The 25,267-nt window shown below is 39.9% G+C and overlaps 1 protein-coding gene across 9 annotated transcripts in view; it reads right to left on the bottom strand.

Annotated features, from left to right (window-relative positions):
- Window positions 1-1,524: 1,524 nt before the first annotated feature.
- LOC124148246 (piezo-type mechanosensitive ion channel component 1-like) overlaps window positions 1,525-25,267 on the bottom strand; it is a 118,618-nt gene continuing 94,875 nt past the window's right edge. For 6 of the 9 annotated variants that reach the window (XM_048398910.1, XM_048398912.1, XM_048398913.1 and 3 more), the window contains 20 exons: window positions 24,149-24,273; window positions 23,368-23,442; window positions 22,995-23,097; window positions 21,989-22,241; window positions 21,663-21,743; window positions 20,755-21,016; window positions 20,101-20,277; window positions 19,663-19,758; window positions 19,047-19,171; window positions 18,668-18,821; window positions 17,979-18,023; window positions 17,600-17,766; window positions 16,945-17,103; window positions 16,384-16,531; window positions 15,118-15,396; window positions 14,602-14,771; window positions 13,196-13,309; window positions 12,743-12,822; window positions 12,219-12,444; window positions 1,525-5,041 (listed from right to left, as the gene is read on the bottom strand). In XM_048398910.1, the coding sequence (XP_048254867.1) occupies window positions 4,777-5,041; window positions 12,219-12,444; window positions 12,743-12,822; window positions 13,196-13,309; window positions 14,602-14,771; window positions 15,118-15,396; window positions 16,384-16,531; window positions 16,945-17,103; window positions 17,600-17,766; window positions 17,979-18,023; window positions 18,668-18,821; window positions 19,047-19,171; window positions 19,663-19,758; window positions 20,101-20,277; window positions 20,755-21,016; window positions 21,663-21,743; window positions 21,989-22,241; window positions 22,995-23,097; window positions 23,368-23,442; window positions 24,149-24,273 (3,104 nt within the window). In that variant the 3' untranslated portion in view covers window positions 1,525-4,776. Of the gene's footprint in view, window positions 5,042-6,244; window positions 7,361-12,218; window positions 12,445-12,742; window positions 12,823-13,195; window positions 13,310-14,601; window positions 14,772-15,117; window positions 15,397-16,383; window positions 16,532-16,944; window positions 17,104-17,599; window positions 17,767-17,978; window positions 18,024-18,667; window positions 18,822-19,046; window positions 19,172-19,662; window positions 19,759-20,100; window positions 20,278-20,754; window positions 21,017-21,662; window positions 21,744-21,988; window positions 22,242-22,994; window positions 23,098-23,367; window positions 23,443-24,148; window positions 24,274-25,267 lie in introns of those variants that run through there. The other 3 variants (XM_048398911.1, XM_048398917.1, XR_007221946.1) reach the window with 2 other exon arrangements.

Below are 25,267 nucleotides of genomic sequence, written 5' to 3'. Positions count from 1 at the left end.
TCTTGGTTTGTTCAGTTAAATTTTAAACAGACAGAAAAGTTTGGGAGTTTAAATAGTTTGAAAAGAATCATGTAGGAAAGGTTGGAACAAAGTTAACATATTTAACATATTTACTTGTTCACAAGTACTTTGTCACAGTGGGAGAAATGTGTCAGTAAAATGAAAAACTGCTGAAAGTGTTGAATTTGGATAATTCACTAAAGTCAGATTTTGAACATTAGTATTGTGGTAAAGAGGTATCTTGGATATCTTTCACTTGATTCACTAATGTAGGTTTGGGGGTTAAGGATATGACTGGCCAGTGGTCTGGAAGGGCTCACCAGCATTCAAACAGTTTTATTATGTATTATCTCCCCTTTAGTGTGATGATGTGGCACCTTTTCCAGGTGTTTTTCTATTTGAAACAAGTAAAGTACGGGTGGCCCAGTCGACTAGATTCACTGTGCAGAGTTGCGTCCCTTGGGCACGCCAGAAACCTATGATTGTGGGTTTGAATCCCAGTTAGCCCTGATTATGTTTCTGGGTTTGTCAGCACTATACCTGAGGTCGTGGGTTTCACGGAAGTGGTACACATTTAAGATCTGCATCACTTCGTGCTTACCTCCAACATTAAGCTGACACACCGTGATATAACTGGAATACTGTTAAAAGCAGTGTTAAACCAAACTCAGTCACTCACTTACATACACGGGAGTGTAGTTTCAGTTCTTCAACTTTAACACAATCATGAATAGACTTGTTTTAAAGAGAATTGTGTTATGGTGTTATGGTATATATGTCTGTATTTAAGTTGTTGTCCGAACAAGTCCTTTAGATAAGTTAGATGAACAAGAGTTCTCACTTCACCAAGGGTCGACTATTGTTGTCCCTTCCATGACTGGACAAATGAAGGCCCCAACTAGTACCAGTGGTGTGGCAACTTGTTGATCAATGTACATAGATATACATAAGTGTTCCAAGTGCTTTGTTGTACATAGACGTGCCATCATCTACACGTGTGATTTGTATATTCATGATGCTATGTGTTTATGTTGTGAACTTTGTAATACTTTTTAGGGTTGAATGATTTTGTTATGGGTAAATTGTCATTGATTTAAGACAAACAAAGAATTCTAAAAACATCTTGAAAAGACAAACTTAAATTAATTTTTTTAAGAAGTGAAGAAATGAATGTGATTAATAAAATTTGAAATGAAATTAAGTTCTTCTTTAGTTGTGTATTTCATAGTGGTAACTTTGTTGTTTTGTTTGTTAACGCCACACTCAGCAAAATTCCAGGTTTGTCAGCACCACACCCTTGCTCATGGGTTTCACCAAACTGGTCAAAGTCTGATACATGCATCACTTTGGACTTTCCTCCCACAGTAAGCGGACATGCTGTGATATAACTGGAATACTGTGAATCAGGTCAAGGTTGAATTTGAACAAATCACAGAAAAGACTAATCTGGCTTCATGTGGGTCTGTGGAACATATCTATGTTGACAAACCCTTGATGTGGCAAATAAACAAGAAAACATGGCTGGACATTTGCTACAAACACTTTATTTCTACAATCCCCTTGTACCACCTCTACAGCTGCCTGCTTCACAAAGGGACATTACAATCAAAGCGGACACACATTCGTCAGACTAATGCCTATCTATCAGCATGGTTTGAGCAAGGGCATAGAAATCATGGACATGACACGTGTATTGCAACATGGCACCAGTAGTGAAAGGACCATAATTAACATTATACATAGGCATGTATTCATCAAGAACCAGCAAATCTTAAGAATATTCTCATAATTCAGGATTTCATTATAGAAACTGTCAACATTAACAATCTACCTACACGTACTGTTCACAACATCATCGTGGCGGGCAGTGTGGAAGCACTCAATGGTTAAAATATGCCCAAATTTTTTACAAAACAAGCTATGCACATACTGGCCCTAGCCTACACATTCCTGGAAGAATAAATACTTTTATAAATCAAAGAAATAATTTTGATCATTTTGCCCTAAATTATATGTTACAACACTATGGTTTTGATCATGTTTAGAATTAAAGACAATACATGAACTATTAACATGACATTCAACAGTGGCCTCTGTCTGATTAACCCTTCTACCACGCAATATAAGTAAAAGATAGTAAAGCACTTAGTTTAGAAAATAAGGCATTTGTCCCCAATATTACAAAACAGCAGCATTGCTATCACAACCTAAGCCATTTGCATCATGCTTCTCTACAAAGGTGATTTTAAATATTTATACAACTACAAGTGACAAAATCCTTTACACCGATTCACCAACCTAACAAGCTTTCATAATCAGATGCATTCTGGGTATTTATTCAGAACAGCATGTGATAAGCACTCACATTAGCTTTCATAATTACTATTTATTTTCAAAACAAAGCATGTAAACATTGATCTCAATACCCTGAGGTGATAATAATTAATATAATATGATATGATGGATAACTTACCTGATGTTACAAAATGCTTAGGTGTCGTGAGTACTACATTATGTCTAGTTTGCTGTATATTGTATATATTAAAGTAGACAGCTGGTATTGTTTCCCTGTGCATTGGTAAAGGTATGAAATAATCAAGGGGTTCTATATTGCTTACTGTTGTATCGCTACTGCATTCATTCACAGGGATAGATATTCAAGATATCGTCAGGTGGATATTATATCCTGTGTTCACCCTGTGTTGAACAAGTCAGTTTTGCACTTTGTGTTTATGTTTATATTATATGAAGCACTTGGGGTGGAATAAATATTTAGCACTAGCATTAATAAATCCTTGTAACACAGGGGTACACATTTATATAGGTAACACAATGTAACGATACGCAACTCAACACAGAATATAAATTGCCACGAAATACTGTTTTCAACTCAATGTATAGTACACGTCACCATGGAAACACATTTCTAACATCAAACAGCCCTAATTACTGATACATACAACAGAATTTTTAATTCATTGTATATACAGAAGTTCCACATCAACATTAGTTCAGTTACCTCCCAATAAAAAATATGGAAAATAACATACGACATATTAACACGTCACATTCACTATTTGTGCATAGCAAGATAAAGTATTGAGGATTTATTTAGCCAAATTAAGACATCTGAACTCTAATCGACAATTTTAATAAACAAACACAGAGACCATATACCGGTATATGGTCTCTGACAAAGTTTTAAAAGGAAGCAAAGATATTTAAGACATACATAGTTGTCTCCCCTCTGTGAAAATATGGGTAATATAGTTGAGCCCTGAGAGAAGTGTAGACGATAATCACATTGTATAACAGTTTCAGCACTGACAAAAACTCCACAATATGTGCAGGATGCAAAAGACGATGATGATGATTATGTGACTAGAATAATGAAATGAGAATGATATATACCGCTGAAACTGTGTGATAAATGCATGCATACAACATCACTACCCTCAGTTTATAATCTCATTAAACCAGATCTTTTACTCCAATATGATACATGTCTGCAGGAAGATATGACGACACCTCCTTAGGATGTCTAATCAGGTGAACTTTCTAATCACCCAATCAGCATCACCGCTTCTAAATTCTCGGTATCAGTCAGCAACAAATTAGACAAGCATATCTCATTTCTGTAACCTGAAAATGACTACAATCATGGAGTTCCAAATGCAAAAAAATAAAGCTGTCCTGGCATAGTGTTGTGGATACTGTCATTTCTGATCATCTACACCTGAAAGATAGTAGTAGAAAGGGTATATTTGTGTACTGTTTCTTTTGCTTAGAACAAAATTTCGGAATTGAGGTGGTAAACCTGGATCAAGAAGCCATGCATCCTTATTTAAATTGACAAAGTCCACTCAGGGTTCACCTGACTCAAACTCTTTTGTAGGTGTCCTCAGATCTTCATGCAGAGAGATAATGTATCAAAGAGAAAGATCAGATTGTAATGAGATTGGAACAGACAGCTTGTTAACTTTACCAAGGTCAGTAATTGCATCATTTTTGTCTCAAAATGTACAATATTTTAAAATGTTTTATACATCTTGTGTCAGTGTTTATATAAACGAACTGACTTGTAACCTTTTACTTGTGTTCCAGTCAAGGCTCCATAAACATTAGTTTACACTTCTCCATGACCTGCGGCAACAGAATACACTCAAGCACCATTTTGAGATCATGTGCATCCCTACACAAATGTCACCAACTACTTAGAAATCATTCTTGTATAATCATTTTAGCGACTGTTCACAATTAACAATCAAATAACTTATATCATATTCATAATAAGTGTCAAGTATTTACCTTCATAATCAGGATTATGTATAATCATTTTAGCGACTGTTCACAATTAACAATCAAATAACTTATATCATATTCATAATAATTGTCAAGTATTTACCTTCATAATCAGGATTATGTATAATCATTTTAGCGACTGTTCACAATTAACAATCAAATAACTTATATCATATTCATAATAATTGTCAAGTATTTACCTTCATAATCAAGATTATGTAAACAGGGAACCATTCTTTTCTGGTTTTGTGTAAGCAGTAAACATTAACTTTGAGGCTACCTCATATTACTTCATCCCTTATATTTTCAAGGACTGAATCCCTATAAATTCCACATTATTTTTAACAACTTTAAAACACAACTTCAAATTTCATCTATAAAAACAAATGTATCTTGAAAACTAGTTAACGTTTGGAAATCTTTCATTGGACTATTCAACAAGTGTAGAGACAACACACATTTATTACACAGCCCTTAATCCTCCTTGATCTTCTTCCGCTTCGTCCACTTAATGAGCGTCTCTGGGGAGCGGTACAAGAAGAGAAGCTTGGAGAAGAGATCCTCCTCGAGGAGATAGTCGCGACTCTCCCTCACCATGTAAATGTCCAGACATAGATGGAGGACATTGTCCACATTCGGAAGCTCCTCGAACATGATGCGGTACGACGACCCCGTGAAAAATGTCACTCTAAAAAAGCGGCCAATGACTAACACCAACGACACATACAGACCAATGATGCTGTAAGGAAAAGAATTAAAACATCATTAGAACAGATTGTGGTTTGAGTTGCAGTGTACCAACTTACCCAGTGATTGCAGCAGCAAAGTTATCAGAATCTTACAATCGTCACGGATACAATGAGCAAGTGAAGCAATGCCATATCAGTTAATAATCAATCGTGCACTTAGTTTCACATAATACAGACATATTATTATCCCAAGTTTTACAGATGCCATACTTACCCTGAAAGGAAAATAAACACACTCAAACCAATCAGATCAAACAAACACCTTAAAAAACTAGCTAATCAACAACCATTTATCAAAACTTTTACCCTCTTGGAGAATACAAACTGATGAAATTGTACACATGGCAAAGTGAGTTATCTCCCCTTAATTTTCATCATACCACAACAGTGTATACTTCAGTTAAACTGAAATTTAACCTCCACATATGTATACCAAAATCCTGAATGCCATCACGTTATACTGATATTTCAACAAATTTTAACCTTTAATCACTTGTATGATGTGAGTAGGGTTTGATAATGTCAGAGCTGTACCAGTGTAATTTCATCAGTTGTGACGTAAGTTCTACATGTGCTACGGTATGTAAAAAGGTAAGAAACTGTACAGCTGACAACATAGTAAACACATGTATGTACATGTACAATACAACATGTATACATTGATGGCTAAGAAAATAATCTTATAGTTGTCATCACAACTTTATTGAGTATTCAATCTCATTAAAATCAGATCTAAGTCCTCGCTGCTGCAAAACAAAGATCTGAGGACATCCCAATATGGGTCACGTCAGAACGACCTTTCGCGAACTTTGACCGACCACTGAAATGACTAACAAGAAGTCGACATCAGCCAATTAGGAAGCAGCTTTCTTGAGCTTTACAGCACTCATTTCAACCTGGTGACTTCCATTTCAGACTGCGCTTGAAAAATATGTTGACACAGTTCTCGATCAAAATTTTGAAAAATGAACAAACGAACATTCCGGAAGGTCTCATATATGGTTGCGATTGTATGGCAGTGCTTTCCACGTACTGTGAAACACCTCCTCCGTTCAAATGTTTATCCCACGGAAGTGAGAGATAGACCATAATTTTGACGGAATCAGTCATACAGACTGTAACTGTCGTTCGGACTACCCATGTAAACGTTTTCGAGGTTGTATGATCAGAAAACACATTCAAATGTCACTTTCATGATCTGGTAAGCGACGCTCTGATTGGTTGGATGAAAGGTCATTCTGATGTGACCCGTAATGGGATGTCCTCAGATCTTTGTTTAGCGACAACGAGGACTAAGATCTGATTTTAATGAGAATGATTGAGTATTTGGATACATAAGTGATCCTGTTTCACAACTTCTAACCAGGTAGTCTTGACCTAGGTTCATGACGCTGTCTGAGCGTCGTTACATTCTTACATGAAAAAATTAAATTTAATATCAATATTAGTTTAGTGAAAAGTTGTCAGTTGTCAGACACATTGAACTCAAATTAAATTACGTTTCATAAATTTCTATTGCATGAAAATATTTGGAACTATCTGATTTGAACTGTGAACCAGGATAACAGCAACAGCAGAGGATCTCATCATGAGGTCACAGTTTGAGATCTGGACAGGTTCGTTCTCGCACAAGCTTTAAGCCAATGAGAGATGAATACACTCCAGCAAAGTATACGTAGCTGCGATGGACAAGTGTGCAATAATCTGTTAAACATAACACACAGCTTATTCAGTTATCCTCAATGTTATTTTGTCAATATTATTGCAAGAAGAAAACAAAGGGCTAAGTATGCAAGAGACTGTTTCTTAACTAACAACATTTTAACAGTATTTGTATAAATCAGAATCCATGTGAATTTCTGTATTTAATTTCATGCCAATTTAACATCAGAACAAATGGGTAAAATTAATTTTCAATCAAGATATCTAGTTCAGGATTCTAATTTAAGCAAATACAATATTGTCTCCTTATACAAGTAATATGATTTTGTAAAACTGATTCATCTGAAAAAGAACTTTACAAACAGTCAGGGACACTTTTATCCCCCTAATCGTCTTTCTTGTTTGGCTTGCGTGTCCACTTGATGGCGGTCTCGGGCGAGCGGTAGAAAAAAAGCAGCTTGGCAAACAGGTCCTCCTCCAAGACGAACTCCTTCATCTCGCGCACCAGGTAGATGTTGAGGCACAGTTGCAGGACCCGGTCTACGTACGGGTAGTGCAGGAACATGATGCTCTGGTATAGCCCCGTGGTGCTCAGACGCAGGATACGGCCGATCAACAGGATGAATGACACATACAGACCCATAATACTGAAAGAACAGACCAGGGGGTATAGGGCTTGAGGAGGACTCGGGCACACAAGTGGGGGCATGTAGGGTTGGATGAGAACTGTGGCAAGGAAGACTGTCAGGCATCATGGGTCAATCAGGTGGGTATGTGTTAGTCTTGACTATAACATGTTAAGTAGGCACAGTTGAATATTGACATCAAGTATTAGTAAGCAGGTGTTGCAATACAAAGTTTAGATAGGCATGTGTTAAAGCTTGGCAATATGTTACTTAAGTAGGCATGTGTTAAATCTTGACTTCAAAGTGATAAGTAGGTATGTGTTCATTGATAAAATACAAAGTGTTTCAATAGGCAATGTGAGTGAGTGAGTGAGTGAGTGAGTGAGTGAGTGAGTGAGTGAGTGAGTGAGTGAGTGAGTGAACTGTGGTTTCCGATGTAGTCAACTTTTACAGCTACACAAGGTGTTGCCTGCAGAATGTTATATCTTCCCTTACAACCAAGCAGATGTGAGCATCTACCCATTGGAGATTACTACCCATCTGGAAACACTACCCATCTGCCCATCTGGAAACACTACCCATCTGGAAATACTACCCATCTGCCCATCAGGGTACACTACCCATTGGGATACACTACCCATCTGCCTATCAGGGTACACTACCCATCTGGAAACACTACTCATCTTCCAATCTGGGATCATTACCCAATCAGCCCATCTGGGAACACTACCCATCTACCCATCTGGGAACACTATCCATCTGGAAACACTATCCATATACCCATCTGGGAACACTACCCATCTACCAATCCGGAAACACTACTCATCTCCCCATCCAGGAACACTACCCATCTGGAAACAATATCCATCTACCCATCTGGGAACACTACCCATCTACCAATCCGGAAACACTACTCATCTCCCCATCCAGGAACACTACCCATCTGGAAACAATATCCATCTACCCATCTGGGAACACTATCCATCTACCCATCTGGGAACACTACCCATCTGCCCATCTGGAAACACTACCCATCTGGGAACACTATCCATCTACCCATCTGGAAACAATACCCATCTAGGAACACTATCCATCTACCCATCAGGGTACACTACCCATCTCCCCATCAGGATACACTACCCATCTACCCATCTGGGAACACTATCCATCTACCCATCTGGGAACACTACACATCTGCTCAGATCCCCAGTGACTGAATGAATCTGCCTGGCAGTGTCAAGAAGGTGAATGAAGGACTGTGTCAAGGAGAAAGTTCATAGAAAGTTCAGATGGATCTTCAGAGAATTGTGATGGGAATGTCCAGGTTTTGATTTCATGATGTGTATGCTACACAATGGTGCCTCACAAAGCCTCAGCACACATCTAATTTGGCAAACAGTAGGAGCAGAATAGGTGCCAGAAAGAAGGTGATGGCCAGCACACACAGTATCAAGATGCACAGTGTCAGGCACTTGGGTAGAAGGAGCTTAGCATGTCACATATACAATAGCAAGAAATCAGGTGTACAAAGGCATTTGAAACCCTAAGGTCTTGTACCGGTAAGTCAAAAAGGCACATACATGCTTTGCAGACTCATAGTCTGCATAACATTTTTCAGAGATTCCCAAGAAGCCAAGATGTTAGAACTTTCCTCCATGCTGATCAATTGGTAGATAATTATAAATATCCCATGAATAGTCATTAGTGCAGCAACACATGACACTCTTCTACAAATTAATTTACATATTTATATACCAGGTCATTAAACCTGTATTCATCAAGAGTATGATAAATAAATGTTAACATGTTTTTTGATTGGTTCAGGTTATTTTAAGATGAATATATCAATGGAATCACAGAATACCAGAGACTGAATTTCATTTGGAATCATCAAACATGTTACTGCACTAAACTGACAATACCAGTCTTTGCGATGAATGGCTGTCATGGCTGTCATTAGTATAGTGAGTAGTCACACTCATTAGCTGGATTCGTTAGCACCCACAACACAGATTCATGCTCCACAATGCAAAGTCCTGCCAAAACAGCAACATTGCACAACATTGTTACACATTCTGTAGTGAAAATCTAAAAATGATTAAACACCTTGATAGTAAAACCCATTCTTTCTAAGATGAATACTTTGCCATGTTCAGATCTTGGTTATGCATTTAACTTCAATCTGAATAGATCAGTACATTAAGATGCCTAAGATTTGAAGGTTTGAACAGAGCCATACGCATGCAGCTTGATGTTTGAAGGCAGTAAGCTACTACGGCATATCCTCGATTAAATGCCCAGGCCTATATTTATTTCAGACACTCTTTACCCCCAGCATTAATTCACAAAGATAATAAATGGGAGAATTCTGTGTATATAAACTACCCAGCATTTAATACAGTCCCCAACATTTATTCAAGGTTTGGCGTTTACTTGATGAATTACGGTAAAAGATATTATTGGGCTTCTCAGTGTACTGGCTACCATTCCAGCAGCATTCAATGATTTCAGACATGACAGACATGGAGGCATGTGTTTGCTCTGCTTTCAGAGGAGGTTGTAGCCATTGTAACTAGAGTTACATCAGGAACTCGGTTCCGGCACCATGACTACCATAACTAATAACTGATATGATATTTGTAATGCTACGACCACTTCATCTTGTCCTAGACATTGATTCTGATTTGATTCCTCGCTCTGTACTGATGTAAAGATACTTTGCAGTCAAATGTTTCTTGGAAGCCTTGTCAAAGTAAATTCAGAAACAACGCCTTCCCCACCATGCCTTCATGTCTGCCATACATTACACAGATGAATCACTGCACACAACATGCATCGACCGTCAACATCAGCTCTCAACTTGTCTCTGTCAAGCTCAAAACACTAGTAGAACTAAACACATTTTGTACACCAAATGATGTATATTTTTAAATCAATCTTTTTCCACATTGGTGCCAGAGAACAAAATATCATATCAAAAATAATGTTTGATCACAACTTTTCAAGAGTTATTGAGTACAGGCTCTATATCTCGTGTAATCAGGTTTGTCCTACAAGTTGACCTCAGTAGGGCCAATGATGACCACAAGTGGGGGGCACAGTATGCTCCCCCTTCTTGAACACCTAGTAGCATCCCTTTTTGATACTGATACACACATATGATATACCGTATTCAACGTAATAAGCGCCCACGGCGATATTTGTTAATATATTGGCTAGTGAACAATCCAAATTAGCACCCTTCCAATTGATCAATGTACACAAGACTTATTTATTCGTGTTTAATATGCACTCGTGTGTTATATGCACCCTTAATTATGGGCAATTAAATTCTGGAAAAATATATCTGTCGTGTAAAACACGCACAGACTTTTCTTTTGTATCATTTCAGGCTGTCACAACAAACCATGAAATGAACGATCTTTCGACTCTTTCACCAAAATGATATTCTAACAAGAGCCCCCTATTTCTGATCTTGAGAGTGCCCTGGGGACTTATTACAACGATACGGCAGTCGGAATCACACAGTGGACTGTGCTTTTAGCAGAGATTGCTCATGAATATGGAAATGTTTTTGTCACTATATATTTGTATGAATCCCTCTTCGCGCCAAAGTTCCCTTGAGACAGAGATCAAGTTAAGAGCTTTCACATCAGTGAGCTTAAGTACAAATCTCATCTTCATTGACAATGGCTGTCTATCACAGATTACAACACAGAAGTATTACATTAGTGTGTCATCAGACATAACAGTACCAGTGTTACAGATGCATCTCTATCATCATACAAGGCAATAACAAAACATCAAGCTATTAAGGGTTTCGAGAAGCTAAGCATCACAGGCAAAGCTGCAACAACTACAGCTACTATTACAACTACTACTACATGTACTACTACATATACTACGCATCCTGCTATTGAAGCTAATGTGTTAGTTACTAGGCAACAGACAAAATTCATGAAGCTCCGGCAAGGATATATAGATTTATATCCCTTAAGTGAAATGGTAGGAAAACATGCCATGCATCATAAAGGGCACACCATGCTGACAAACACACCCAGAGATTCTACACAGGAACACAACAAACATTTCCTGGTGGGTTTTTTAGTCCCACTTTATTATTTCTAAAAACTGCAAAATAAATAAAGGGCCGCAAACCATTTGATATTTTTCATAAATAACACCAGTTCGCCAAAATGGTGGAAATAAAATAATTTGTCTCAGCTTTTACAGAACAAAAACGGTTGTTCTGAAAATTATATGTCTGGGGAGTCCAACCAAAAATTTTAGGTCAAAGAGAAAAACTTCTGTTAGTGCTAAATGAAAAAAATATAGTCTCAATGAAAATATGCCAGTAGTAAACTCTGGATGTAACTCAGTCTTATTTAAAACACCCGTAAACTTGCTGCAGTATTGAGATGTTCTTCTCAATCAGTCCTTCAATTCAGTTATCAGGACTCAAAGTTGTAAAGTTGATTATATTGTAACTGATTCAAATGTAAATTAAGTGCATGCCAACAAACATTGAAATCTCTTTTGCAGCAAGTTTTCTACAAAAATTATTGACACACATCTAGGGCATACAAAAAATCCTTCTTGCAAGATGAAAGCAATCATGATGTAATGAGATTGAAACACACTAGCTACACAACATCAAAACAGGGGTCATATCAAAAGCTTCAACATTTGTTTCATGTGACTTTCACAAGTGAGATTAAGAAATGGTCAAGAAACAATATAATATTCGTAAAACGGTTTATAAACTATAGCTAGAATCAATATTTTACAATGAATACTAAAAATTCAAATAATAGAAAAACGATAACCAGAATATCTTATGTTAACAGTCATGTTAAAAAAAAGCAGTGAAATGACTTACCCATATCCAGTGATAACTGAGAACCCTGCTGGTGCTTTTCTGTCATTGAAGGTGAAAATGGTGAGTTCATTCACTTTCTTAGTTTTCTTGGGATCGTATTCTAGTATTTCATCCCCCTTAATAACCTCCTGAAGCTCCCACCATTGGATGAACTCGGACAACGCCCCGGCATCAGAGTCGCGGAACAAACCCAGCGATACGTTGCTCAGTCCGACACCAAATTCACCTAGGGAGACAACATTTGCATCATTAATGAAGAGTTGCTTCCCTTTACTAACAAACCAATCTACAAGGAAGTCTTGAAAGTCTCTATGTGATATAATATAGTTACACATTTATCCTGAGAAATTTCTAAATGGATACTATCAACTTGTAACAACAAAGCAGCTGATCAGTTGTCGTCTATATCCGAGGTATAGTCACAGTACAACATAGAGCTCAGCTCCGAGAACCCTCATGCATCTTGGCTGCAGCTCTCCAGGGACCCAATGAGGAAACAGTAACAAGTCAGTCACACCACCTACCATATAGCAGTGGTTTGATGCCTGTTGGTCGTCCCTCCAATGCAAGCCGCATAAATCTCGGGAAAACATTAAATATGTCCCTGGAAGTCGAAAAGCATAGTTTTAATTGAGAATAACTGGAGAGAATCTTCAAGAGTTCATACCGATTAAATATTACATCCATTTTCAACAAAAATGCCATCATCAAAATCTTTGTATTTTAAAAAGTTGAAACAATTTCACATGATAGAACATATATGCAGGTTGGTTTTTTTAACGTGCAGAATCCTATTTTTGGGATTATGCAGAATTTTTATCCTACTGCAGCACCTGAAATGCAGAGCGCAATCAATGAAAATACCATTGCAAACCTATGTTCATGATAATGCTAAATATGGATAGTCTATCGATCTTAAAAGTCATATCTGCAGAAAAAACATCTTTTTGTAAAAGCACGAAGATGGTCAAACTTACACTGTAGAATTGGATGTTCCGTTGATAATACCTATTAGCTGCTTCCTGACTGAATCGTCCAGGGACATGGTGAAGTCGTTGCTGATGCTGCCAGACTGGCTTCCAGTTGGCTCCCTGCAAGAACAGTAAAAACAAGGAATGACAGTCATCACTAAGCCTGGTTATCTGAATACATCACTTCACACTAAGTCTGGTTATCTGAATACATCACTTGACACTAAGTCTGGTTATCTGTACATCACTTGACACTAAGCCTGGTAATCTGTATACATCACTTGACACTAAGCCTGGTTATCTGAATACATCACTTGACACTAAGTCTGGTTATCTGAATACATCACTTGACACTAAGCCTGGTTATCTGAATACATCACTTGACACTAAGCCTGGTTATCTGTATACATCACTTGACACTAAGCCTGGTTATCTGTATACATCACTTGACACTAAGCCTGGTTATCTGAATACATCACTTCACACTAAGTCTGGTTATCTGTATACATCACTTGACACTAAGCCTGGTTATCTGAATACATCACTTGACACTACGCCTGGTTATCTGAATACATCACTCGACACTAAGCCTGGTTATCTGAATACATCACTTGACACTAAGCCTGGTTATCTGTATACATCACTTTACACTAAGCCTGGTTATCTGTATACATCACTTGACACTAAGTCTGGTTATCTGTATACATCACTTGACACTAAGTCTGGTTATCTGAATACATTGGCACTAAGCCTAGTTATATGAATACATCACTTGATGCTAGGCCTGGTTATCTGAATACATCACTTGACACTAAGTCTGGTTATCTGAATACATCACTCGACACTAAGCCTGGTTATCTGAATACATCACTCGACACTAAGCCTAGTTATCTGAATACATCACTCGACACTAAGCCTGGTTATCTGAATACATCACTCGACATTAAGCCTGGTTATCTGAATACATCACTCGACACTAAGTTTGGTTATCTGAATACATCACTCGACACTAAGCCTGGTTATCTGAATACATCACTCGACACTAAGCCTGGTTATCTGAATACATCACTTGACACTAAGCCTGGTTATCTGAATACATCACTTGACACTAAGCCTGGTTATCTGAATACATCACTTGACACTAAGCCTGGTTATCTGAATACATCACTCGACACTAAGCCTGGTTATCTGAATACATCACTCGACACTTAGCCTGGTTATCTGAATACATTGCACTAAGCCTGGTTATCTGAATACATCACTTGACACTAAGCCTGGATATCTGAACACCTGAGAAAGCCAATGAAGACGTCAGTTTACAAAGGACCCAGTGTTTTCGATGAGTACATCACTCTAGAGTAATCCCCATCTACGGCTGTCATGTTCATGTGTAACCATGGTAACCGTCTCACCTGACAAAGCTGATGAAGAACTCCAGCTTCAAGTTCTTATTGTTCTGCAGAGATGTGACGAGGTCCGCCTGACTGGGGGGGCTGATACCCCACAAGGATGTTGACTTGCCCGCCAGTGTCACCTTGGTCACGTCAATGGCCTCATAGTTGGACAGGAAGCCCATGGCATTCTGGACACAGCAGGGAATGAAGCAGTCAACGTATTGTGATACATACATACCTTAACCAGTGTATCATGTCTCCATTCTATAGCACATACCCTGAACAACAGATTCACTAGGGAAGAGACCTCACCAGCCCCCTCCCTCCTATCACTAATTTGATTACTAACACTCTCACTAACACCCAATCAAAATCGTTATCATCAATCAATATCATCTGGATGTGATTTTTGCATCAATCAACTTTCAAAATCGTCACCTGGTTCGGGCGAGCCCTTGTAATATAATAGACTATTATAAACCAACTTTCAGCTCAGAACAATGTTTTTTGGAGTACAAAGCATGGACCACCTACCCTGTCCTTGCTGTAGCGACTCTGCAGGATGTTAAACTGGGTGGGCGTCAGCTGTTCAATGTTCTGTTGTTGGGCGGTCATCTTGAAGATGGGCTGGTATCCTCCAAGTGTGATGGTGACGGTGGACTCGAAGGGTGGGTTCTGCTCGAACACAGTGTTAGCGAAGGAGAAGAGTACGAGTGGGAACCAGATGATGAAGATGATCACCAGCAGTAGCAGACCGCCCACCCCATACTTGATGAGGGCCTTGCGCTTCTGGGCACGTGGGGTCGGGTATGTCTGAAACAGGGGGTCACATGGTACTGTGTACATTGATCCACATCAATGCTTGTTCCTTTGAGAAATGATTACCATAATGCGGATGCTGACTTGATGAGGTTGTAAATCAGAGTTTCACTAAAAGTCCACTCCCTCAAGACTCACCACCAGGCAAGGCTCGATTTAAGGAACTTGATTTAATTTGCACCAGGTGTGTGCTGACATGAAAACCTACCTAAATTTACACAAACATAGGCTGGTCTGCTGCCTGTGTCACACAATTAATCACGAATCACTATAAAACATAATAGGAACATGTGAACATAATCTTTAAGTACCCACTGTTTGATGACGTCAGGCCTCAGAAAGCATGACAAATTACGCTACATGAGGGTTAGAGGTATTGAGTGTTCTCAAAGATCGATGTGTGGACAAGTAAGGGTTAGTGAGATACAAATTTGAATTTTTTTTTACATGCACTTGGTGCATGTAGACATAAATATTAGGTTGCATTTTAATAATAGGTTGCACTAAATCTAGCCCTTACTGATTAGTTCCATGTCTATTTGGTGCAACTTTAACAGACAGTTTCAGACTGCTTCGCAATATTCTAATCAGAGTTGGCTACACTGGGCAAGAATTTGTTGAAATAGCATCCAAATAGATGATCAACAAAATACACCATGGAAGCAAAACTGCTCTTTGAGATGATGTCTTGCACAGACAAGCAATGAGTGAGTGAGTGAGTAAATGTAGTTTAATGCTGAAGTCAGCAACATCACATCTACATCGCAGTGGCCTGTAAATAATAGAGTCAGGGCCAGTCAACCAGGGGTCGCAGCGTAAACAACGATCATCATCGGGCACACTAGCAACCAAATGAACATTTTAATAATCGTTTCTATAATAAACATGGGGTATTGGGGACTAACACTCCAGGATTTCGGGGAGACAAACAATGCCCAACAGAGAGAATCTGTCTATGGTGATCTGAGTGTAGGGACCTACCGCCTCTGCTCTCCTCCAGCACTTGAGGACGAAGATGTTGGCGTAGATGTCCTCCATCTGCAGCCAGGAGCCGATGGCCAGCGTGGTGTCGGTCCAGATCCAGTCCATCAGGGCCCTCAGCTCCAGCAGGAACGGAATGGCCAGGAAACTAGGAAACAAAAGCAGAATTTCATTTTCTTCAATCCGATTACAGAGGAGTATAAGTGATGAATGGAAACAGCCTATCCACCTTAAACAGAATTTCAAGCTGTTGGGAGGGATAAATATTTTGGGAATCTTCTATGAGTCTTGGGGTATAGTACACATTAAAACAAGACTTTTTTAAACAGAATACTTCATTCTAAAACGACAATCAGAGTGATCAAATCTCAATTACCTATCTTCGATGTACTATCTACATATCACTATAATAAGAAATACTTCTTACCACATATATAATACATTTGAAACCTCATAAATGTTTGTTTAACTCCTAGCTGTATCAACCATAATTTACATCAATATTTGACTTCCATGACAACAGGTTTCAGAATGAAGTCTATATGAACATGATGAACATACCCCTTGAAGAGGAACAGGTTGAGGTAGTTGTACTTCTTGGTGAGGAAGTTGCCAAGGATTCTGGTGGGGTAGCCACATCGGATCTGGTACGCAGACAACCCGAAGTAGATACACTTGATAAAGTACCACAGCAGAGCTGGGATGTTATTGTTGAAACTCCTGTAAGGCAGAAATACCAGATGACTTTCATAAACACAATTCGTTACAATGTTCCTCAGGCTGAATAGAGATTTGGTTGGTTGGTTGGTTTGTTGTTTAATGCTGCACTCAGAAATATTCCAGCTATATGACAGCGGTCTGTAAATAATCGAGTCTGGACAATCCAGTGATTGCCATCATGAGCATCGATATCTGCAATTGGGATCAATAACATGCATCAGCCGAGTCAGCTAGCCTGACCACTAGATCCAGTTAGTCGCCTCTTACAACAAGCATGAGTTGCTGAGCTGAATAGAGAAACAGCCAACTGGTTCCAGCTCTTCTAAGCTGATGTATACTTTTTGAAAAGAAAACTGCTCAAATGTTCGGGATAAAGGTAGTATTGACTAGCAAAACATATCATGAAAGATTACTCACAACAATATATTTAAACAGGAAATGCATTCTGGGTTACCTCCCCTTGTCAACATGTCAAAGTCACATGACCAGTACTGACCTATCAGTGACAGCCGGTAGCACGAAGAACATCCAGATGTGGATAAGGATCACCAGGATGATCTGGAAAATGAACTTGCCCAGGACGTTCTTCCTCAGGAACAGAGCACGGTCGATGATGATGAGAGCAAACTGGCAGACCAACATCACCAGGAAGGGAACAGGCACCTGTAACACGGGGCAACCATACAAGCATGCTGCATTGGCATGTTACAAGTGTTCCAGATTGTATTGATATTTTTTTACATGTCTACTAATTTCTAAACCTGTGAGTACTTCTTTGTAAATTCATTGTTGTCGCAGCCCCTTAACTAACAAAATACTTTTGAGACTTTCCCTGACATTAATGTAACGTAAACAATTTCACTCTGCTGACTTACTCTGTTTTCAGATATGTAGCTTGTCACGTCACCACTGGATGTTTGCTGGAAAACAAAAGTCACATGATTTAGCCACAGTTCTCTCTTGAGACGTAATAGAGGATTTAAACATGAGTGTTCATGTCATACCATGTTTGACTCGAGTCACTTAATACCAGAATGTAGTCACGTGTGTCGTAAACATAGTATGACATGAACACGAATACAGTGTTCTATTTATTACCAAAGAAGATTTCTACATACTGAGAAAATATTAGTGTTTACCCATAAGGACTGCAAGTCGCAAGAGCAGCAAAACCACAATTTGTCGAACGACGTCAACAATCTTCAGCTATGACGTCGTTTCTAGTGTGATGCCATTCCGACATCACGTCACAATAAGATTTGAAAGACATCAACAATGCCGTCTGAATGATGGAAACAATACACTGTTGTCTCGTGACGTGATATGACCCTAGGGTACATATGATTTTTATGAAACCTGATATGTTTGCCCTTGAAGGTAATAAAAAACATTTATTTTCATATTGACAAATGCCCAAGCAATATGATACATAATCATAGAGCTTCAGGTAGTCTCCAAGTAATTATGATTATCCTTTTTATGTTGAGTATGTTGAGGGGAAAAACAGCAATATTTCTGTGATTCCTCCTGCTTTTGTTGGACAACAACTGATTCTAGTACTCACAGCAGGCCCAAAGGCCCAGTATCCGAACACGACAATGATGAATGTGATGAAGTCGCAGCAGAACATGGGGGCGTAGACGTCGACAGTGGCGTTGTATGTTGCTCCAGTCACCTGATTGAAGAAGTTCCTGAATGGGTCGACACACTTCTTTAACCTACAGGGACAATGACACAACATGAGCACAGCAAGGTCATAAACTCAAAACAGGCATGGTGTTGACAAAAATAATCAGGGCAAACCAGGATTTGAACCAGAGACCACAGGGTTCTGGCACAGCTAAGGGGCATAACTGTGATACCTTAGACGACCGGGCCACCCATGGCTCCATATTATTTTTGAGGTAATAGAATTTCTATTAGTAAATGACACTTGGACGTACCCAATTTTGATCTTGCTGGGCTTCTTCTTGATCTCGTCTTCTGATGAAGACTGCAGCTGGCCATCAGATGCAGCTCCTGACTCTCCCAGCTCCACAGCCTCAATGGCATGGGTAGTGTTGTCACCCTATACAGAACACAAGTGAGTGAGTGTGTCATTACGCTACCCATTCCAATAGTTTATCACGACAAGGAGCATCAAGAACTGGTTCTCCCATATTGTGATAGGGGGTAACAAATATGTACACATTATACCGGGAATTGAACCCAATGCAATCCTCAGTGTGCCAAATGCCACTGTCAAAACACATATCATAGTAAGTAGCATTTTTGACTTATCATGATAGTGTTGCAATATGGAGGAGAGCGACACCAAGAACGGGATTTGACGCTGTGGTATGTGTGCGAAATATCAGGCTATTGAGGCCACACAGGTAACTGACTGGTGGTCTCAAAAACAATTAGTGTCCTATAAATCACTGACTCTGAACGAGTAATTTATCAGAAACTTAATCTACAAAATCCTACAAAAAAACGAAGAAAGTTGCAAAAAGACTGTACTGGATATTGGTCAAATAGAGCTCTGCTCTCCGAACCAGTCAAAGCTTAACAGTTTACCTCTGGAGCTGGTGAGCAGGGGGGAGACAGTTCCTTCTCTCCAGCCTTGGCCAAGTCAGCGGAGATGTCATCAGTGTCTCTCCATAGTCCATATCTCTGTAAGATTAAGCTTGGTCAATGTTAAATAAACAAAACAGTACATCCAGTGCTAGTTCCATGTTGCCTTGATATCACTATATAAGTAAGATGTTTAGATGTTGTGTTTGTAGGTAAACAGTTTCATCAACTGTACTGTCTGTCACCTGAAGGCAAGGGAACTCTCCTGAACCTTCAGTAATTGAGTGACCGTGGTCTTAAACCTTATTTTCAGCAACATTCCAGCAGAATCAAGACAGAACACACCGGAAATGGGCTTTAAACATTGTAACAAACTTGGGAATCAAACCCGGGTCTTCGGTGTGACGAGCAGCCTATTTGGTACTCCACCAACCTACGTACCTTAAGAAGTGACCGGTGTATGAAGAGGGCCAGGAGAAGGGCAAGGTCTGCTGCAGCGTAGTTGGACTGTTTCTCGATACCCAGGATACGTGGCGGCCAGAATGGACTCTCGCGAACTGTGCCATCATTCCATGGGAAGAAGCTGAACTGGAACAGGTACTTCACCACCACCACAGCCTGAAGCAAAGACACACTTTGGTCAAACTGGGGCTGAGCAAGGAGACTGTTGTCATGCTGTTGTCTGCCGTCTTGAGGTCAAATCAAGGCAGCGAAGGTCAAGAAATGAAATACCAAGAGCATAAAAACCCAAATAAATATTTCATTTTCCTGTAATCTTGGAGACAGACATTTTTTGCATTTCCTGCCATACTGTCCCAAGGAAGGAATGTTAACCCCTCAACATCCATCATATATGTCAGTGCTTAACAGATTCTATCCATTCAATATAATGGTCAAATTAACCAATCAGTTGTCAGACAAAAACTGATAGAGTTGCCTTGTGCTGACAAAATGCTGTCATAAGTTTCACTTTTTTTCATAAATAAAGCTGAAATAAAGTTCCCAAAAGTCTATATCAAGAGTGCCGAATGGTATAGGTATTCAGTGTGAGGGTCAACCTGAAACTGAGAACCTACACAGCTGTCTAGACAGTACCTCAACGTAGGTAATAACAGTGATCCAGAAGGACTTGGATGGGCGTGGCACAGACAACATTCCCCAGAGGAACACCATGAGTGGGAGGGGCAGGGCCAGCAGCGAGGCGTAGATCATCTGGTTCAGGATCATCAGGAAGTAACACAGCAGCTCCGACCGGGCTACCAGCACGTAGTATGTGGCGACCAGCAGGCGGTACAGACGTGGCTGACTCTTCTCAAATTCCTCCTCCTCCTTCTCTCTCTCCTCCCAGTCCACCAGGCTGGAAACAACAACCACATCCGTTACTCAACAGCCACACCCCTTACTCAACCAGCAGGCTGGAAACAACAACCACACCCATTACTCAACAGCCACACCCCTTACTCAACAACCACACCCCTTACTCAACCAGCAGGCTGGAAACAACAACCACACCCGTTACTCAACAACCACACCCCTTACTCAACAGCCACATCCCTTACTTAACCAGCAGGCTGGAAACAACAACCAAACCCGTTACTCAACAACCACACCCCTTACTCAACCAGCAGGCTGGAACCACACCCCTTACTCAACAGCCACGCCCCTTACTCAAGGACCACATCTGTTACAACCACATTGGTAGCTACAATATGCAGACTCCAAACCATAACTGTTACACACCGGCTTCATGTTAAAGAACAAACACTGTGCATCCGTTACTCAACCACTTCTGTGCCTCAACTTTTAACCAAGATCTTTATATTCTTGAAAGTGACTTGATCTTCCTAATCCTTCTCATACGAGGTATCTGGCAAGAGGCCACTCTGTCCATTGTGGTAATAAACTAACATGAGACATGCATCGAGCATAGATGAAAATACTCTAAATTCATCACTGCCTAAGAAAAGCCCTTATTAGCAGACTTGATCTCATTTGACACTGACCTGATAGAACTTCCCATAGTGTCTGGTCGGCCAGAGTCTGCTGTGGTCACTCTGACGACAACCAGGTCTGTGTCACTTGTCCTGCAACATATACACCCATCTCTTATCTCCTGTATCCAGCTGTCAGTTGTTCTAGTTGATAATGAAATATCCCTTTGTACAGCCAAATGTCATAAAGTTAGACACGAATAGCCATTGTCGTTTGATGATTCACAGAAAGTAATCATCTGAAGTTTAAGATTCGGCAGCTGTTCCCAATCCAAATCACCCTATCCATTTCAGCCAACTCGGACAGTAAGTAAAGGTGTAATGTATTGGCTACTTACGCGCCAGCATCGGCCCCGCCGCCACCATCTTCCACGTCCGAGTCCTTGCTGCTGCTGGGTCGTTTCTCCTTCATTATCAGCTCCTTCTTCTCCGCTTGGATCTTCTCCCTCTCCAGAATCATCTCCTTCTCTAGTTGCCTAGCAACACGGCGGTAGTTCTTGGAAATCTTGTTGAACAAACGGATCAGCCAATCAGCAATGCTGCCCAGGAATGCCAGGATGAACATAGTCAGACGCTTGGCCTTTCCAAATGCTGGAAATAACATCGTCATGAAGAGAGAGTCATCATGGCACAGTACATGGATAGAAGTAAATAAAACAAGTCCATCTGTTACCTGAAATGGTGATGATAATTAAAAAAACTACCACTGTTAGCAAGACTTACTATACAGTCATAATGCCTTAAGTTGGGTTTAAAGCCATTTTAACAGTATTCCAGTTATATAACGGTGTCTCAGCTTAATGTGGGAGGAAATCCCGAGGTGATGTAGGTCTCAGATGTTTACCACTTGGATGAAACCCACAAACATGGGTGTGGTGCTAACTGTCTATACCCCTTCCACTCTCTACATGCAATAAGCCAGAAGCTGTTATCCATAAAAAAAATTCTAAGTATGGTGCTCACAACCTAGAAACATAATCTGGGCAAACTGGGATTCAAACCAATGATCATAGGTTTTGGGCGCGCCCATGGGATGCAACTCTGCACAGCGAACTGCAGCACCTTAAATGACTCAGCCACCCATGGCCTGGGTTCTCTTTGAACATGTGGCATGAGGTGTCAGTATGTGTTTAAGCATGTGTTTTTTCAGGCAAAATAAATGACGACATGCATTAGAGACTGGTATCTATCAGTCTATTTATGTATCAGAAGTTAGGGACCATTCATTTTATTGTTTCTAAATTGGAATCATTCATTGACGAACATTTGACCTGTATCTATTAGAGGATATGCAGTAAATAAATCAAGTCTAAACAAGGACTATGGACACACGATGGACGCTACCTTTTTCTGGAGCCCCCTCCTCGCTCTCCTCAGGGTCGACATCTGCTCCACTGCTAGGGCCAGCCTTAGGACCTGTTTTGGGGCTTGTCGCCGCACTTCCACCCTGGAACAAAATAACAATCGTCCTTAAATATCTATATCAAACATAACATCAGTCAGCCTTTGCAGGTCCTTTGATATATTTCCAGGACCAGGAATAGTGTTCAGCATCCAGTGAAACCCTGTGAGAAAACGGATCACCTGGGCAGATCCTGTTGGGAATGTCTGTATATCTACAAGAGACATCACTGCAAAGGCCCATGAGTCATAGGTAACTTGTTACTAACTCACAAGGAACTGATGGGGTTTCCCAGGTTAAACCTGTCTGGCTCACCTCTTGGGATTCCTCCATTTCCTTGGCTTTCTCTACAGCAGCATCAGTGCCTGAGTCCATGGCTGTGGAGATCATCTGGAAACAGCAGTCAAATAGTTTCTTAGTTACACATATCCCTGTTATACATCAGCCAGGCATGGCAGATAACTCATATTTCCTTAGGAGTTTAGGAGAAATACCAAAAGCAATTTCAGAATTGGGCTTCAACCTCAGGAATCTCAATTGTAAAGAATTATGTTGTCATTTACTAGGCGTGTGTGTCAACATTAAGTGCATGTGTGAGTAGAGTTTTGTGCCTCTTCACTCCCTGCAACCATGGTGGAATTGAACCAGAGTCTTAGGTCTGACAAGTCAATGTGTTACAGTTTGATTGTACACTCAGCATTATTCCAGCTTAAAGATGGAGGTCTGTAAATAATCAAGTCTCGACCAGGTAATCCAGTGATTGATATCATGAGCATCCACCCACGCAATTAGGATACCATAACATGCATCAGCCGAGCCTGACCACCTGATCCCCTAGTCACCTCTTACTGAAGACCTATTCTAAGGCAGATCTTCACAGGTCTCAATGCTTTACAAGGCAACCACTGAAATCTATGTCATGGTTGGAACAACAGGCTCAATATATACTACCAAAAAAAAGTAAAACCAAACCTGAATATTTCATATGCCATGACAGATTTACTATAATAATATGAAGGAAATGGGTGGTCTTTAGATTCTTTTGAGTAGCATATATAGCCAGATCTGCTCATTTCCCAGACAGTACAGCACCCACCTGCAATGGTCCCATCTTGGCGCCAGTGTCATCTGTGTCCTGTCCGAAGGTGAGGGTGTCCGCCTGATCTGGCGCCTCATCCTCCGAGTCGTCATCAAAAAGGTAGTAGTCACCTGACCGTATAGCTGCCACACACAGAGAAACACTTCTGTAGTACATGTAAACAAGGTCTCTTCCATGCTACTCTGACATTAGTAGTTAGTATGGCAAATATTAACATCATAACTAGCCTTTTTGAGGTACGGGTTTTTGAACAGACATATATTATTATTAATATTTGAAGCTTGTGTGTGTGTGCATGGCACCAAGTTAAAATACATATGGACAGATGATGTTATGAATGATGAGTCTGTCAGTGTGGATGAAGATAAACCTTTTGTATGTGTGGCTGTTTCACAAGATAAGATAAAGACAATGGCTACCTACCTCTACACGACCCTGTTAGAGGTAGGTCAATATATTCCAAGATGGTTATATAGTTAGTGGGAAACATGACCATGTTTGTGTTAACAATTCAAATTAAAAAACTCTTATATAATTAGTGGAAAAAGTGACCATCTTTTTGTTATGTGGTAATTGGGAAAGTGATATGTTCTATGTTTACACTTCAGACTGGGAAACTTCTAACAAACGATGCAGGACCACTCCTGCATACTGTTGTGTACTGGACACAATGTGACACTATGGAGCTGGAGGGTAGGGGTAGGGGTGAACACATGTAGGACTCAGATCGATGGGGATCTGTGGCAGGTTGTCTAGTGGGCACAGACGTACACCCCATCACCATGTCACATCCTTCATGCTGTGATGTCAATGGGATCTAACCAAGGAATGCAGCTTGTTGTACTAATGTTTTGCATCCATTAGGGCTGAGAGGTAACTTGGGTACTTGTGGTCGAGTGGGTACTGAGAAGGATCACAGGACTACCTGGAACCGTGGTTAGTCATGTGATATATTGTTTAATGACAAAAATCATCTAGAACTCTATGGTTACACTACAAGTTACTAATGTTCGCATTTCTTTCTGACTATGCATGCAAACCTTCTGACTTTTATATGTCTTCCTATACTTTTATAAAAATATAACTTCAGTTAACTTCAGTGTATGCATGACTAAA

This window comes from Haliotis rufescens, unplaced genomic scaffold (genome assembly GCF_023055435.1).
Source record: "Haliotis rufescens isolate VD_foot unplaced genomic scaffold, xgHalRufe1.0.p SCAF_19, whole genome shotgun sequence".
Classification (NCBI taxonomy): Eukaryota; Metazoa; Mollusca; class Gastropoda; order Lepetellida; family Haliotidae; genus Haliotis; species Haliotis rufescens.
The sequence above is the reverse complement of the archived record's forward strand: the minus strand, read 5'-3'. Positions and strand labels throughout refer to the sequence as shown.